Source organism: Pristiophorus japonicus, chromosome 8 (assembly GCF_044704955.1).
Source record: "Pristiophorus japonicus isolate sPriJap1 chromosome 8, sPriJap1.hap1, whole genome shotgun sequence".
In the NCBI taxonomy this organism is placed as follows: Eukaryota; Metazoa; Chordata; class Chondrichthyes; family Pristiophoridae; genus Pristiophorus; species Pristiophorus japonicus.
The window spans coordinates 199,914,215-199,932,129 of NC_091984.1; the positions used below are offsets into that span (position 1 = coordinate 199,914,215).

Here is a 17,915-nt window from a genome sequence, read left to right on the forward strand (position 1 = left end):
TGGTTACCCAAGGCATCAGATGACTGAGAAGAAACCAAGGTACCAGTGGGTAGCCCAGGGGAAAGGGAGGGAGGGGAAAACTAGCAGCAAAGCTTTTTTTTTAAGTCTCCTGTCAACGTGAGGTGGTTGTCAACAAGCTTGGTAACCAGTTCTAGATTGCAAGGGGTTTATTTTTAAGCACGAGTAACTCATTGGGGAGATCATATTTGGGATATATTGCAAGTAATGTTGGGCACCTTCAACACAACGATGAAAAGGTTCAATTACAAGTGGAGGACCTAGAGACTCAAAGACTACATTTAGGGATAGGCTGACACAACTGGTTATGCCCTTTTGTTGGAGGAAAAATGATTGGTAGGGAACACAATTAGTGCCTTTGGTGAAATTGTGTGGATAATGCCGATCGAACAAGATTACTTAACATTCTTGTAAGTTTAACCAATGATTAATCAATCTGAAGAAGATAAAAAGTTAGGAAGTGTGCACACATACAATTTTCAGATGGTATGTTGGAAGCAGTGGGCTTTTGGACAGAATTCCCTTTCCTCTCCTAGTAATTTATGCTCATGTTCCACTCAGGAAAGATTTACAATTGCCCAACACCTACACAAAACAAACCCAGCATGACTCCCATATTTCCCATAGATGCAAGTTTAGCCATACGTAGACTCAAAGCACCTTACCAAGCAAAGGGACACCCAGCTGCCTCTTGAAGAGTGTGTGTATTCGGGCAAGTTGTGTATTCATCATCTCCTGCTGTTCCGGAGTCAAAATGCTGCCGGCTAAGGGCTGTCGGAGGGAACATATTTGTTTAATTTAACTGTCAATTATCTGGATTTGAAATGGAGGAACTTACTTGAACATTCCAAAATACTCCAACCCTCTTAACATTTTGACTGCAACACAATTTAAAATGTCCCTTCAACCAGGAGAAGATTTCAACATTTGACAGATACTAGAATACTGCATTTGAAGCAGTCTACATAAGAACATAAACATATAAATTAGGAACAGGAAAAGGCCATACAGCCTTTCGAGCCTGCTCCACCATTCAATGAGATCTTTGACCATATACGGAACCTCTCTCAGTGAGGAAAGTACAACAATCTAGGCCCTAGATTTCCGCAAGGTTATACCATTCCATGAAGACCGCCAGGTGCTGTAACTAGGCTTGCATCCTAGGGTCCTAAAAGAAGTGGCTGCAGAGATAATGAATGCACTGGTTGTAATCTACCAAAATTCCCTGGATTCTGAGGGGGTCCCAGCAGATTGGGACCCCCTCTGCTGTAGCGCCCCTATTTAAAAAAGGAGGCAGACAGAAAGCAGGAAACTATAGACCGGTTAGCCTAACATCTGTCATTGGGAAAATGCTGGAGTCCATTATTAAGGAAGCAGTAGCGGGACATTTGGAAAAGCATAATTCAATCAAGCAGAGTCAGCATGGTTTTATGAAAGGGAAATCATGTTTGACAAATTTGCTGGAGTTCTTCGAGGATGTAATGAGCAGGGTGGATAAGGGGGAACCAGTGGATGTGGTGTATTTGGATTTCCAGAAGGCATTCGATAAGCTGCCACATCAAAGGTTACTGCACAAGATAAAAGTTCACAGGGTTGGGGGTAATATATTAGCATGGATTGAGGATTGGCTACCTAACAGAAAACAAAGAGTCGGGATAAATGGGTCATTTTCCGGTTGGCAAACAGTAACTCATGGGGTGCCGCAGGGATCGGTGCTAGGGCCTCAACTATTTACAATCTATATTAATGACTTTGATGAAGGGATAGAAACATAGAAACATAGAAAATAGGTGCAGGAGTAGGCCATTCGGCCCTTCTAGCCTGCACCGCCATTCAGTGTAATGTAACCAAGTTTGCTGATGATACAAAGATGGGTGGAAAGCAAATTGTGAGGAGGATACAAAAAATCTGCAAAGGGATATAGACAGGCTAAATGAGTGGGCAAAAATTTGGCAGATGGAGTAAAATTTAATGTAGGAAAATGTGAGATTATCCACCTTATATTAAAATATTAAAGCAGATTATAATTTAAATGGAGAAAAATTGCAAAGTGCTGCAGTACAGAGGGATCTGGGGGTCCTTGTGCATGAAACACAAAAACTTAGTATGCAGGTACAGCAAGTAATCAGGAAGGCAAATGGAATGTTAGCCTTTATTGCAAGGGGGATAGAGTATAAAAGCAGAGAAGTCCTGCTACAACTGTACAGGGTATTGGTGAGGCCACACCTGGAGTACTGCGTGCAATTTTGGTCTCCGTATTTAAGGAAGGATATAATTGTATTGGAGGCTGTTCAGAGAAGGTTCAACTAGGTTGATTCCGGAGATGAGGGGGTTGACTTATGAAGACAGGTTGGGTCTATACACATTGGAGTTCAGAAGAATGGGAGATAATCTTATCGAAACATATAAGATAACGAGAGGGCTGGACAAGTTGGATGCAGCGAGTATATTTCCACTCATAGGGGTAACTAAAACGAGGGGGCATAGTCTCAAAATAAGGGACCGCCCATTTAAAACTGAGGTGAGGAGGAATTTCTTCTCTGAGGGTTGTAATTCTGTGGAATTCTCTGCCCCAGAGAGCCGTGGAGGCTGGGTCATTGAATATATTTACGGTGAAGATAGACAATTTTTGAGCAATAAGGGAATAAAGGGTTCTGGGGAGCGGGCAGGGAAGTGGAACTGAGTCCAGGATCAGATCAGCCATGATCTTATTAAATAGCGGAGCAGGCTCGAGGCATCAAATGGCCTACTTCTTGTATTCTTGACCTCAACTCCACTTTCCCACCCGATCCCCATATCCCTTGATTTCCCTAGAGTCCAACTGCGCTTGGTGTCTTCATAGCCCAATAATCACTGCTCCTTCCTCACCCACACCTTCTTCATATAATTAAACAATGAAACATCGGGTGTTAACACCTCAATATTTCAGTTTAATATTTTCTATTTCAACGAGGTACAGGATATGAAACATGACTATCTACATACACAGACTTCAGTCACGATTATAGATCTGAAGCTCTAATACTACTACTCAATTCTAAATTTGTAAATTCACATGAAATGTGAGATGCACCAGAATCCGACTGAACATCCGCTCCTAAATCCCACAATTATTCACGGCCTCCATAGTTCTGTTTAAAACGTTCACTGTGTCACTGGCCAAGGCTCCAATAGAGGTGATGGGCAACAAATCTGTGTAAATGCCTGAATAAAAGCTCATTCCATTTTCTCCACTGAAAGAAAATTCAATACTGCTGCCTGGCTGATAAATTAAGCAGATATTGCACCTACACTGTAAAATCGAGTGCTGCCATGGATCAGAGAACAACGGCCTGGAATTTGCAGTCAGCAGTGAAGCAAAAGCGTTCACCGACAGCCCTGAAGTACGCGTCACACACGGATCTTGCGATCCCTGTGTCGAGAACTTTGGGTTTTCAATGGAACTTAATGGGGATCTCTTGTACGAACTGCTGTGATGTCAACAGGCTGTCTAAGCAGCCAATCAAAATGCAGAATTCTCACAGTGAACAAAGAAGTAAGTTATTAAAATTCTACATTTTTTTTAAATGTTAGAGAAAGAAAAACATTGAGACTCTCACATTGGGGAAAAGGCAAACCTGAAATAAAGATGTAAAACATTTTTTTGAGAAGTTTCTTAAAAATAAATGGACAAATTTCACACTGCACAAAATTAAAATTAGTTTTCCAGGTCCTTAACATCTGTTTAGCAGTAATATCACTTTCAAAATGGCGGAGCAGGCTCGAGGCATCAAATGGCCTACTCCTGCTCCTATTTCTTGTATTCTTGACCTCAACTCCACTTTCCTGCCCGATCCCCATATCCCTTGATTCCCCTAGAGTCCACTGTTACACCTAATCCCTTTGGGTCTAACTTTTAGTGGGGAATTTAACAGCATACTTATTGCGAAAGAGCTGAAGTTTTGGTTCGTTTCAATGATTTGGCAGATTACAGATTGCTGGCTCTGTGGTTGGTGTGGGGGTGGGCACAGTGCAGCCCGTTTCAGAGCAAGCTGACCACAACTTTGGGTTTCGCAAACGCCTGCGCGTGCACCAAATCTCGAAGTTAGGGTCAGTTGCAAAAGCGGAATAATGGTGAGTGCTGCCAGGTTGCTGTCATCCTGACTGCAAATTCTGGGCCATTACTTCATCAATGGGACCTGGGTTCAAGTCTAATGTAAGCATTGGGATACAAGTCTCCTTTTTGTCAAAATGACTTTGGGCCATCTCAACCCAGTTCCTAATCATTTTGGGATTGCAGCACAAAACCGTCCATAATTTGGCACTAAAATCTCACTTTCAGACTGCAAGACAAGTGCGGTAAACAGAAGTGCTGCTACAGTCGGAAACAGCACTTTGTTTTGCACATTTTTCAGGCAGAGTAGGAGAAGCTTTGTCCCACCTATATAACCCATACAGCCGAACTAGGAGTTGATACTTGATGCTGAAAATGGAAGCTATTCCACTCCCCGGTATTGGCATCGCTCCTGCCAAAAGGGTCTGTGTTCAAGCTGAATGCAATAGTTAGAGAAACTTCAGTTTAAATAGACTTTAACGGATCAATGAAATGTAAAAAAAGCAATGCTTACAATCCCATATATTCTACACCACTAGCCAATTATTTCTGAGTGGTTTGTATCTATATCCATGAAACACATAGGTTTACCATTTGTTTACATTCCCTGGTAATTTAGTGTCATCAGTCCCTTACCTGCAAGGTTCCTAAAATAGCATTTTCAAACTCTCTGAAGGCCTCCCAGATTGCTGCTCCTTTTGTCATATGTAATCCAACAGCAGTTAAGGCTCGATCAAATATTCCACGAGCTCGCTCGATACCACCCTGCTGACCAATCCCGCCAATGGAGTATTGGGCATATTCCAGCCATATCTCAGGACCTGTATTCAAAATTATTTGTTAATAGTAGCGTATAACAAACAGAATTAAAACTAGTGCATGTATTCTTACAACCAAGCCTTAGTTATTAGCAGGTGCCCACATCAAGAGAATTTTGTCCATGAAAACTTTGCATACATAACAAACCTGGCTTCTGGCAGGCATAAAGGGGCAGTGTCTCACAGCACTGTTTCCAACTTTGAAACTTCACAACTGTAGTAAAACTCATTCCTACTGGACAGAATGTGGCCTCTTGGACAGACCCCAAAACCTGGTCACTGCTGACGCCACTGTGGAACAATCTACATGTAAAGGTGCACTTAGTTCCTAAAATTATGTTGTAGGCTAACGATTTACAAATGCTCATTCACATTCTTCTGCAGAGACGTTAACCTAATTATTTTAAACAAGGCAACACCTTCACTAAAGTACTGGAGAGAGGAACTTTAGACAAACACATTAAGCATTTGTAGGCTAGTATCCTATGGTATTATTTCAGGGCTAAGTGTTTATTCACTCTTACATTCTGGTTGTTCTGTGGTGGAGTCAACTATACCCACCACATTTTGAAGTCTATCCAAAAGTCTGTCCAGTAGGATGAGTTTTAACATAGTATAATGTCAGGACTTGAGAGAGTAAGAAATGGTGGCAAAGGGACTAACAATTATTGGGAATCTATTCCTGGAGATTCCTTTGCAGCTTTGACAACTAAGGTAAGTGTCAATTATGTGCAGACCAATTTAATCAGTATCTGCAGGTTCTGCCGTGTGGCAAACCTAAACGCCTGATTGAGTAATGGTGAATATGGCAATTGCAGTGGCTACAATTAATTCCAATATGGAGAGCTTCATCATGCTGTGACCCTATGCCGTCACCCCCAGTTACATTAAATATTTGATCACTCGTCTGCTTTAACCACATGGGTTTTTCATTTCCCAGTTAACTAGTGCCAGATTTAAGGCTGAATTCATCCAATAAAGAGCGAACTTTCAGAACAGCCTCCCCACCTCATTTCATTGGGACAACTAGACAGGACCAACTCTCTGCTCAGTCAACAAGTGCGAGCTTGCTGCAAGGCAACAGGGAGGGTGCTTAGCTTGATCCAAGGAATCGGTGGTTGCTCATTGTTGGAACTCATAGACAAAGCTAAATTGTAAAGAAGAGGATCTTACAAATATAATCTTTGATCGCCTTCTCAAACAGCTCATACACTTTCTCCCTGTCGGGTGCTTCTTCTGCCATACGAATCTCATCCTTCAGCCAGTCCAGCCAAAGCTCTGCAATACACGATCACATTTGCTTACTTTCTTACCTGAATTTTCACAAACAAAATTATTCACGAATACAAACAACGTCTTTGTCTATCTGATGTCAACATTGAAAACTCAGAAATGCTACACCTGCAGAGGAGATTCACATACTCAGTCTTCAGAAAACAGAGCAACAACAGAATATAGAAATTAAAGAACTGTTAGAACTACAATAGAGACTGTGTGAAAATGGATTGATTCTTCAAACCCTAGCCAGCAGGCTGGTTTCAAATATGTAACAAAATTTGGTCCACTTTAAAAATGTTACAATAACGCAGGTTTTAGCTAGAGACATTGGGGCCGAAATTGCCGTCAGCAGGAAATTGGGGAGGGCACTTTGAATTAAACGGAAATTTACCGTCTGGTGGGAGTCAGAGGACAGAGACGGAAAATTGGATTTTTTAACTCTGACACCGTCTCCCGGCACTTTGGAGCGATGTTTGAGGAGGTGTAGGGGTGGGTTTGCAATGGAGCGGACGGTGTCCACCACCGCAACGCGGACGTGCCACGTCACACTGACACGTCGCAACGTCCCTCCCCTTCATTTAAAGGGGAGGGACGCTACGAGGCCGACGTGCAGCCCACTGGGCCACCAGGGAGTGGTTTGGCCGGGCCAGCGACCCTGCACCCAGGCTGCCTGTTGGTGGCCCGGCCGAACCAGCGGCCGTCATTGTACAGCCGACTGGCAATTAAAATAAAATGGCGGCATCAGCAGGGCACACTCCCCTTTAAGAGTAGCCGTACCGCCCAGCCACTGACTGCGCTGCGTGAAGCTGCCTGGAGGGCACTGACTGACGGCAGCCACGCGCCCGCAGAGCAATTTCCCCCGCTGGGCAGTAAGGGGTCGGCGCGCTGAGCGGGCGGAAACACAGGGCACAGCGGAAATCCGCCGCCTGCCCCAGGGCAGAAAGGCTGTACAGCCCCATTTGAGGTGGTAATGGCCCTTAAAGGGGGTGATTTCCCCCCCCTTAATTGTCTTACCTTCAGTAAGCGGGAAAAGTTCACTCATCTTCTGTCGAGCACTCCGCAATCTCACCAGCTCCCCCTCCTGACGTAGCAATTTAATTAGATCCACGTGACAGTTGTAGTCGTAGGCGCTGATGGAAAGCTAAAAGGAACAGAGCACAGATCAGTGCTGCCGCCATGCCAACGCTACCAGCATGTGTCCCAAAGATTACAGTCACACATGCTATTTCATTTAACAATGTAACAGCTGATTAGTTACCTATTAATCTAGTAGTATTTTATCTTTAAATTGCCACCCACATCAGATAAAAAGAGATTTCTATTCTGTCTATGGCAAATCATGTCATTTGTCTCAATTAGCCACACAAGGTGACAGCATAAAGCTTCCTGGCCAATGGTTTAAGGAGCATAAAGGAGTGGATGATGACAGCCTTCTCGTGGCTCACCCCATTACGTGAATTTAGATCTTGGATCACAACTAATGTCGTCTCAAAGGACACCGAAACAAGCAAATCAATCGTCCTCTCCAGCACCAAAGAAAACTACATGCAGGCCCAGCCATCCAAATATGCCAACTTAACATCAAAGGCATCTCTGGTTCAAAATGTGAATATCTCGAAAGGTTATTGAAGAAACACAGTGTTAATGTCCTGGTACTTCAAGAAACACACATCGAACACATCCACCAGTACGATACAAGAGGACGTATCACAGGTTTTGACCTAATCACTTGCAACAACCATCCCAATTATGGCCTGGCAGCTATGTTAAACAAGGTATCGAAGGCTGCACCGAACTCAAGTATACAGTATTACAGGAGTTTTCACCACAGCAATACGCGTAGGAGAGCTAACAATCTTCAGTGTCTACAAACCACCACTCGTACAGTGGCCTGACCCACCGCTCCCTCCAAGTCAACATCCATCTTGGAGATTTTAATTGCCACCACACAATGTGGGGCTATGTAGACGCCAACTTATAATGGAAAAGCAATTGTACAGTAGGCTTCACTAGAGAATAAGTTCCTCCTTTTTGACACCAAAGATCGAGGTACATTTCATTAGTCAAGATGGCAGAGAGAATATAACCCAAATCTATGTTTCCTGTCTAAAAACAGCAAAGGAAACCCAATCATTTCCTCCAGAACCGTTCTTGACAACTTCCCCAACAGTCAACACAGGCCCTCAATCATCAACGTCGGCATCAAAATTCCTGTCATTACAGCAACCGGAACCACGATGGAACTTCAAAAAAGCAAACTGGGAAAACTTCCAAAGGTGAATTGACACCAACATCAGGTGGATTTCACCAACCACCAATGCCTTCAACAGATTTATAAGAATTATTAAAGCTTCCGCAAAACAGAGTATACCTCGGGGTTTAGAAAGACATATATTCCTTGTTGGACAGGAGAAAGCGAGGCTCTCTACCAGGATTATTCGCTGAATTAGAACTCAGCCACAGCCACCACAATCCCGAAGTCCTTGAACAACACTTTGTATTTATATAGCGCCTTTAACGTAGTGAAACGTCCCAAGGTGCTTCACAGGATTATTATGCGATAAAAGTTTGACTCGGCAAGACATGAAAGGTAGAGAAGTCTTGTGAAGACTAACTTCACTCACTCCAGCAGGAAAGCATGGGCCCTGCTCAGTCAACTTGGTGGGGCAAACCCCGCTTATACACACAGGACGACCATCAGAACGGACGCCATTGCATCCCATTTGATACAAACATCAAAGGGTCCGGTGAACAAAGAATTTCGATGCCAGGTGAAGTGGCAGCTTTCCACAAACTTGATGGCGGCACTTATGTTCGTCAACTAAGCCTGATCCATTCACCTTGGGACAAACTAACCACAGCCCTGTCAACAACCAATTCTGGAAAACTTGCTGATCCAGATGGTGTTTACCCAGAATTCCGAAAAGTACTGGGACCTCCTTCTTCTCTGAGACTAAAATAATTGTTCTCCTGAAGCAGGGGAAAAATGCTAATGAGGCCTCCAGCAACCGCCCAATCTCCTTATTTAGCACTTGATATAAAGTGCTGGAGAGACTACTACTCCACAGACTAGCACCCATCATCGAGCCAACCTAAGGAGCAAGCGGGCTTCTGGAGCGAACGTAACTGCCGCGACCAAGTGGTAGCTTTAACATTGCAAATCGAAGCAGGCTTCCAGCACCAGTTCAAGATGGCCGTAGCACTCGTGGACCTGTCAGCAGTGTATGACACAGTATGGAAGCATGGACGGCATTTCAAGTTCTCCATCATTTTACCCTGCAGAACAACGATCCCTCTTCTCAACTCCACGCTTAGCAACTGACACTTCAGTGTGTACTCTGGCACCCAGAAGAGCAGATATAGGACACTGAACAACAGACTCCCACAGGATTCTGTCCTGGTTGAATAACCCATGTTATTCAACGTTTACACCGGTGAACTGCCCACAAGTTCGTATACGCTGATGACATTGCTATGGCCATGCAAAACATGAATCTGTCCATCGCTGAAGAGACCCTGACCAGTGATTTACAGAGGATGGATGCCTACTTCTGCCGATGGCGACTTCAGCCAAACCCGCAAAAGACTGTCACCTCGACATTCCACCTCAACACCCATCAAGCAAACCGAGCTTTGAAAGTCTCCTTTCGCAGCAGAGGTAAAGCATGGCAAAAAAAAATTTAGGAGTCACGCTTGATCGCACCCTGTCATATAGACAACATCTCCAGAATCTTGGGAAGAAACTAAAGATTAGGGTCGACTCGATCCAGAAACTCGCCAGATTCATGTGGGGAGCAAACGCTCAAACCCTCCATACAGCAGCACTCACTCTGGTATACTCTACAGCGGAGTATTGCTCAAATCTGCATGTCAAATCCATTGCTGTCCAGCTGATTCTACGATGAGAATTATCACTGGTATGCTTTTATCGACACCAATACCTTGGCTGCAAACATCGCACCACCACAGCTATGCCGCAACTATGCAGTCTCCAGAGAAAGCAACCACTACACCAGCAAAGACATGCCGATCCAGGCCGACTTGAACAACCATTTTGGACCGTCGCCGAAGCTCTTCAACGATCTCCCCTCAACCTTGATGACGAAATGCTTGGAAGAACTGTGGCATATGGAATGGATCCTTTATAGAGGACCCCGCAGTACAACCTGAAGGATCAAACCTTCCTCACAAACAGTGGACAACCATCAACCGCCTCAGAACTGATCATGGTAGATGCTGCCACCTTCTCCATTGATGGAAGATTAAAGCATCTCCATCATGCAATTATGGCGCTCCTAATCAGACCCTGGAGTACATCATTGTGCACTGCCCTCATAGGAAATTTGCAGGCAGCCTACACTGTTACGCCGGAAGCTTTGGCCTGGATATCCAACTTAGATATTGACATTTGATTTGCTTTGCTACTACCATATGAAAGAAGAGCATAAAGTCATGTAAGGATGTAAAAAATATCAGGAATAAAATGTTTTAAACAAATGAATAGAAACATTTAAAGACACATATGACATTATTCAATGTCAGATTGTACACTATTTTGCACACACAGGACTATTACATCATGTAATGCAAAATGCATTATTCTGCAAAGGTGGAGCTGTGTTACTTTAAGGGAACAAAGTCTAAGTTATTAAGTAAACACGAGATCAGGTCAATCAAAGTTAACTGATTTAGTCAGGGATCTTTGCAGATGGGAAGTTAGTTGTGGTTTTCAGAATGCAGGTTAAAAGCAGCCATTATTAAGTGACTAGCTTTCTCTTTTTTTTTTAAAAGTGTGATTGTTAAAGATCAGAGGGTATCGCCATTCTTGACTCCTATGTAAACAAGGTATTTTCTGTTGTTCTGTACACTGCAAATGATTGACCCCTTCAATTGTTTTTATTGCTTTTTATATGAACAAGAGTGAGAAGAAACCTGCACTGGGTATATACTATAGATAGTAACTGCAAACATTTGCATCTTGCCTGTGTCTTTATTATTCTATCTAATTGTATTTATAAATACATTCATTCAGTAGTTCAGCTTGCATAAGGTCGTCTAGTCTAAAGGAAGGGGGCAAAAAGACTTGGTAATTACCACAATCGGACTTCATTGTTACACCTGGGATATGCTAACTTAAATTACGCACAGCATAAAGAATCACGTTACTGTTCACTGATGACTCAGCCGACTGGAAACTGTTGTCAAAGTTGGTTACACAAGGACAAGGAGAGAAAACTATAACCCTTTCACAGCTTCAATGCTTCTTCTATACCTCTGATACCTTTCTAAGGATCTCTGGATAAATGTCTCCATTGGGCAATTGCTTAGTTATTCACAGTAAATCCTGGCAGGTTTTTTAATACTTTCACTGTATATGACCAGTGAGCTCATCTCACTTGTGCGAGTCATGGACTTGTGAATACTGAAACTGCAGAGGAGTGGTGAGGTACCAAGTGGCACTGCATAACTCAGTAATTGGTTAAAAAACTGTTATATTGCACTCGTACTACACCAGCCCCATTACACCTTTAGCATTCAAACCTTTCACCATCGTATTAGAAAGGATGTACAGAAGTTGACACTCCTATATTTTGTGGAACTACTGAACGTCCTAAATTTCTGAGCTTTGATTTCAGTGGCGATCATGACCATCACAGGCTTAACAAATGACCATAGCTCATTATTGTGTGGAGACGCTTCAAGTCCTTTCAGACTCTTCTTGGTCATCTCCTTGGTCTCTTTGATCAGCCAGTGGCTCAGTTGGTAGCACCCTCGTTTCGGAGTTTGAAGGTTAAGGGTTCAAGTCCCACTCCAGAGACTTGAGCACAACAATCTAGGCCAATACTCCAATGCAGTGCTGAAGGAATGCTATACTGTCGGAGGTGCCGTCATTCAGATGAGATGTTAAACCGATGCCCCATCAGCTCTCTCAGGTGGACATTAAAGATTCCATAGCACTATTTCTACGAAGAGCAGACGAGTTCTCTCTGGTGTCCTGGCCAATATTTATCCCTCAACCAACATCACTAAAACATATTATCTGGTCATTATCACATTGTTGTTTGTGGGAGCTTGCGGAGTGCAAATTGTCTGCTGAGTTTCCTATTTACTACACTCTAAAAAAAGGTAATAAATTGGGACTGTAGTGCTTTGGGATGTCCGATGGGCGTGAAAGGCGCTATATAAATGCAAGTCTTTTTTTGTATACAACTAGAAACTACATCCCACTATTTTAACTACATTAGCCCTAACAGCCAGAAAATTGTGCTCTCTCTCCAGATGAGCAAAGGCAATTTGCTCTATGTGTGGTTCTTTGGTTGCTGGCTCTCGATCTCCCGCTGGGCTTTTGACAGGTCGCTCCCCTCTCACCAACTGCCGCTGGCTCTCGATCTCCCGCTGGGCTTTTGACAGGTCGCTCCCCTCTCACCAACTGCCGCTGGCTCTCGATCTCCCGCTGGGCTTTTGACAGGTCGCTCCCCTCTCACCAACTGACGCTGGCTCTCGATCTCCCGCTGGGCTTTTGACAGGTCGCTCCCCTCTCACCAACTGCCGCTGGCTCTCGATCTCCCGCTGGGCTTTTGACAGGTCGCTCCCCTCTCACCAACTGCCGCTGGCTCTCGATCTCCCGCTGGGCTTTTGACAGGTCGCTCCCCTCTCACCAACTGCCGCTGGCTCTCGATCTCCCGCTGGGCTTTTGACAGGTCGCTCCCCTCTCACCAACTGCCTGAAGGCTTTGTGTCTTAATGCAAGGAGTATCCGCAATAAGGTGGATGAATTAATTGTGCAAATAGATGTTAACAAATATGATGTGATTGGGATTACGGAGACGTGGCTCCAGGATGATCAGGGCTGGGAACTCAACATCCAGGGGTATTCAACATTCAGGAAGGATAGAATAAAAGGAAAAGGAGGTGGGGTAGCATTGCTGGTTAAAGAGGAGATTAATGCAATAGTTAGGAAAGACATTAGCTTGGATGATGTGGAATCTATATGGGTAGAGCTGCAGAACACTAAAGGGCAAAAATCGTTAGTGGGAGTTGTGTACAGACCTCCAAACAGTAGTAGTGATGTAGGGGAGGGCATCAAACAGGAAATTAGGAGTGCATGCAATAAAGGTGCAGCAGTTATAATGGGTGACTTTAATATGCACATAGATTGGGCTAGCCAAACTGGAAGCAATACGGTGGAGGAGGATTTCCTGGAATGCATAAGGGATGGTTTTCTAGACCAATATGTCGAGGAACCAACTAGGGGGGAGGCCATCTTAGACTGGGTGTTGTGTAATGAGAGAGGATTAATTAGCAATCTCATTGTGCGAGGCCCCTTGGGGAAGAGTGACCATAATATGGTGGAATTCTGCATTAGGATGGAGAATGAAACAGTTAATTCAGAGACCATGGTCCAGAACTTAAAGAAGGGTAACTTTGAAGGTATGAGGCATGAATTGGCTAAGATAGATTGGCTAATGATACTTAAGGGGTTGACTGTGGATGGGCAATGGCAGACATTTAGAGAACGCATGGATGAATTACAACAATTGTACATTCCTGTCTGGCGTAAAAATAAAAAAGGGAAGGTGGCTCAACCGTGGCTATCTAGGGAAATCAGGGATAGTATTAAAGCCAAGGAAGTGGCATACAAATTGGCCAGAAATAGCAGCGAACCTGGGGACTGGGAGAAATTTAGAACTCAGCAGAGGAGGACAAAGGGTTTGATTAGGGTAGGGAAAATGGAGTACGAGAAGAAGCTTGCAGGGAACATTAAGGCGGATTGCAAAAGTTTCTATAGGTATGTAAAGAGAAAGAGGTTAGTAAAGACAAACGTAGGTCCCCTGCAGTCAGAATCAGGGGAAGTCATAACGGGGAACAAAGAAATGGCAGACCAATTGAACAAGTACTTTGGTTCAGTATTCACTAAGGAGGACACAAACAACCTACCGGATATAAAAGTGGTCAGAGGGTCTATTAAGGAGGAGGAACTGAGGGAAATCTTTATTAGTCGGGAAATTGTGTTGGGGAAATTGATGGGATTGAAGGCCGATAAATCCCCAGGGCCTGATGGACTGCATCCCAGAGTACTTAAGGAGGTGGCCTTGGAAATAGCGGATGCATTGACAGTCATTTTCCAACATTCCATTGACTCTGGATCAGTTCCTATCGAGTGGAGGGTAGCCAATGTAACCCCACTTTTTAAAAAAGGAGGGAGAGAGAAAGCAGGGAATTATAGACCAGTCAGCCTGACCTCAGTAGTGGGTAAAATGATGGAATCAATTATTAAGGATGTCATAGCAGCGCATTTGGAAAATGGTGACATGATAGGTCCAAGTCAGCATGGATTTGTAAAAGGGAGATCATGCTTGACAAATCTTCTGGAATTTTTTGAGGATGTTTCCAATAAAGTGGACAAAGGAGTACCAGTTGATGTGGTATATTTGGACTTTCAGAAGGCTTTCGACAAGGTCCCACACAGGAGATTAATGTGCAAAGTTAAAGCACATGGGATTGGGGGTAGTGTGCTGACGTGGATTGAGAACTGGTTGTCAGACAGGAAGCAAAGAGTAGGAGTAAATGGGTACTTTTCGGAATGGCAGGCAGTGACTAGTGGGGTACCGCAGGGTTCTGTGCTGGGGCCCCAGCTGTTTACATTGTACATTAATGATTTAGACGAGGGGATTAAATGTAGTATCTCCAAATTTGCGGATGACACTAAGTTGGGTGGCAGTGTGAGCTGCGAGGAAGATGCTATGAGGCTACAGAGTGACTTGGATAGGTTAGGTGAGTGGGCAAATGCGTGGCAGATGAAGTATAATGTGGATAAATGTGAGGTTATCCACTTTGGTGGTAAAAACAGAGAGACAGACTATTATCTGAATGGTGACAGATTAGGAAAAGGGAAGGTGCAACGAGACCTGGGTGTCATGGTACATCAGTCATTGAAGGTTGGCATGCAGGTACAGCAGGCGGTTAAGAAAGCAAATGGCATGTTGGCCTTCATAGCGAGGGGATTTGAGTACAGGGGCAGGGAGGTGTTGCTACAGTTGTACAGGGCCTTGGTGAGGCCACACCTGGAGTATTGTGTACAGTTTTGGTCTCCTAACTTGAGGAAGGACATACTTGCTGTTGAGGGAGTGCAGCGAAGATTCACCAGACTGATTCCCGGGATGGTGGGACTGACCTATCAAGAAAGACTGAATCAACTGGGCTTGTATTCACTGGAGTTCAGAAGAGTGAGAGGGGACCTCATAGAAACGTTTAAAATTCTGACGGGTTTGGACAGGTTGGATGCAGGAAGAATGTTCCCAATGTTGGGGAAGTCCAGAACCAGGGGTCACAGTCTAAGGATAAGGGGTAAGCCATTTAGGACCGAGATAAGGAGAAACTTCTTCACCCAGAGAGTGGTGAACCTGTGGAATTCTCTACCACAGGAAGTAGTTGAGGCCAATTCACTAAATATATTCAAAAGGGAGTTAGATGAAGTCCTTACTACTCGGGGGATCAAGGGGTATGGCGTGAAAGCAGGAAGTGGGTACTGAAGTTTCATGTTCAGCCATGAACTCGTTGAATGGCGGTGCAGGCTAGAAGGGCTGAATGGCCTGCTCCTGCACCTATTTTCTATGTTTCTATGTTTTTTTCTATGAATCCTGATCAACAGGTCTTCAGGTGATCCTTCTGGGAGGTCTCAGTAGGTTCTGCTGCTCACCTCATGGGAATTAGCCACAGACTATCTACTTGAAATGCTTTGTTTTGTTTTATTTTCCTTCTCACGGCGGTTACTCCTGGAAGGAGGGGTGAAGGGGACAGTGAAAGGGGATGGAGGTCGGCACAGGAGTTTTAAACCCCGCGGGCTCCGAGCCGCGGCCTCCCGCCGTGTTGTTTGTATCTCATCCCGCGGGCCGGGCCGGGCCGCGCCACACCTGCTCTTCCAGCCGCTGGATCTCCGCCTCGTTCTCTTGCTCATCCTCCGAGGAGTCTTCCATCTCCTCCTCCGAGTCGCCACCACTTCCAAGCTCCAACTCTTCGGCCTCACTCGACCGCCGCGTCCCGCTCGTCGCCATCGTACAGGTCAGTGCGGGGAAAGTCCATGGCGCCGGAGTCAAATGGGACACTTTCCCATCCCTAAAACCCATTTTCCTGTCACAGAACTCTTCCTCATTTGAACCAAAGCTTCAAAGTGAGGTAAAATTACAGCCATTGCAGCAGAAAGTGGGTTGAACATATTATTATGGAGACAATTGGGGAATAAAGAGGTCTAATAAAGACGTCATAACAACGCGACTCCCGATTAGCAGGCTTTCATTAATCGAGTCTAGACGTTGTGGGGGTCAATAGTCGCCATGTTTGTAAGGGCGGATGCTACTGTGCATTGAACCAAATATGTTCATCCAATGTGTTGTGAAAAGTTAGGTCCTGCAGTCGGCGTTTATTTATTTTGAGAGCAAGACTTGCAATTATATAGCACCTTTCAAAGACCTGAAGACGTCCCAAAGTGCTTTACAGCCAATCAAGTACTTTTTGAAGTGTAGTCACTGTTGTAATGTAGGAAACGCAGCAGCGAATTTGCGCACAGCAAGCTCCTACAAACAACAATATAATAATGACCAGATAACCTGTTTTAGTGATGTTGATTGAGGGATAAATATTGGCTAGGACACCGGGGAGAATTTCCCTGCTCTTCTTCAATATAGTGCTATAAGATCTTTAATGTCTACCTGAGAGAACAGATGAGGCTTCGTTTAATGTCTCATCCAAAAGATGGCAACTCCAACAGTGCAGCATTCCCTTAGTACTGCACTCGAGTGCCAGCTTAGATTTTTGCTGCCTGAAAGGCAGATTTGACCAAGGGTCTCCAACCCACACATCCTTCACCTGTCATTTTGAATATGCTTTGAGACGTCAGGTGGTCGTGAAAGGCACTATATAAATGCAAGTCCTTATATCGTCATCGTATTACTTTTTTATATTAATTATAATCTATTACATCTTAGTTTTATTAGTGGAATCCTACGGAGGTTGTCGCAGGTCAACCTTGCACCTGAATATTTTGTACTAACTGAAAGCCAGCCATTTCTCTGATTGCCTCTCCATTTTCACATGACCTGTTGCTGATTGGTCCCCTTGGAGGATAAGCCACACCCTTAAGTTCCTCTGGAATGTGTAACTGGAACCGCCCAGCCCAAGTTCTGACTGATTTTCCCATTTAGAATTCGATCCATTTTGACTTCAGAAGTCAGAGGATAGATCTCCCCAAAAGCCACCAAGTTCCAGCCGAAGTCCCTTACACTAGCGCAAGTGCTGCCTCCACAAGCTGAAGTCCTTTACCCTAGCACATGCGGCCACCTCCCTCGGCTGAAGTCCCTTACCCCCAGCGCAAGTGCATCCCTCCCCCAACCAAAGTCCCTTACCCAAGTGCAAGACCTTACCCCGTCCCCCCATAAATGGGGCATTGTGTGCGGATTATTTACATGTTTATTGGGTATGAAGTGAATAGTGACAGTGTTGTGACTTCTGCATTTCATCCACCTCAACGATGCCCCTTGTAACATGCACACCGAACTTGCACGCACCAGAGGGTTGGGAAAACGTGATCCATCTTCTCTCTCTCCCCTCCGATCAACCCCTCCCCCCCTGCCGCGTCTCTCTCTTTCCACCCCCCCCACCTGTGTCTCTCTTCCCCCCCCCCCCCATGCTCTCTCTCTCTCTCTCTATTTC

General features: G+C 44.6%; 1 protein-coding gene across 1 annotated transcript in view; it reads right to left on the reverse strand.

The window, feature by feature from the left end:
• The window catches only part of sart3 (spliceosome associated factor 3, U4/U6 recycling protein), a 46,764-nt gene extending 30,301 nt beyond the window's left edge, over positions 1 to 16,463 (reverse strand). Inside the window, exons 1-5 of the mRNA XM_070887771.1 lie at positions 16,121 to 16,463; positions 7,222 to 7,348; positions 6,103 to 6,207; positions 4,748 to 4,932; positions 684 to 789 (exon numbers count right to left, since the gene is read on the reverse strand). Coding sequence (XP_070743872.1) covers positions 684 to 789; positions 4,748 to 4,932; positions 6,103 to 6,207; positions 7,222 to 7,348; positions 16,121 to 16,333 — 736 coding nt within the window. The 5' untranslated portion in view covers positions 16,334 to 16,463. The remainder of the gene's footprint in view (positions 1 to 683; positions 790 to 4,747; positions 4,933 to 6,102; positions 6,208 to 7,221; positions 7,349 to 16,120) is intronic.
• Between the last annotated feature and the right edge of the window lie 1,452 nt (positions 16,464 to 17,915).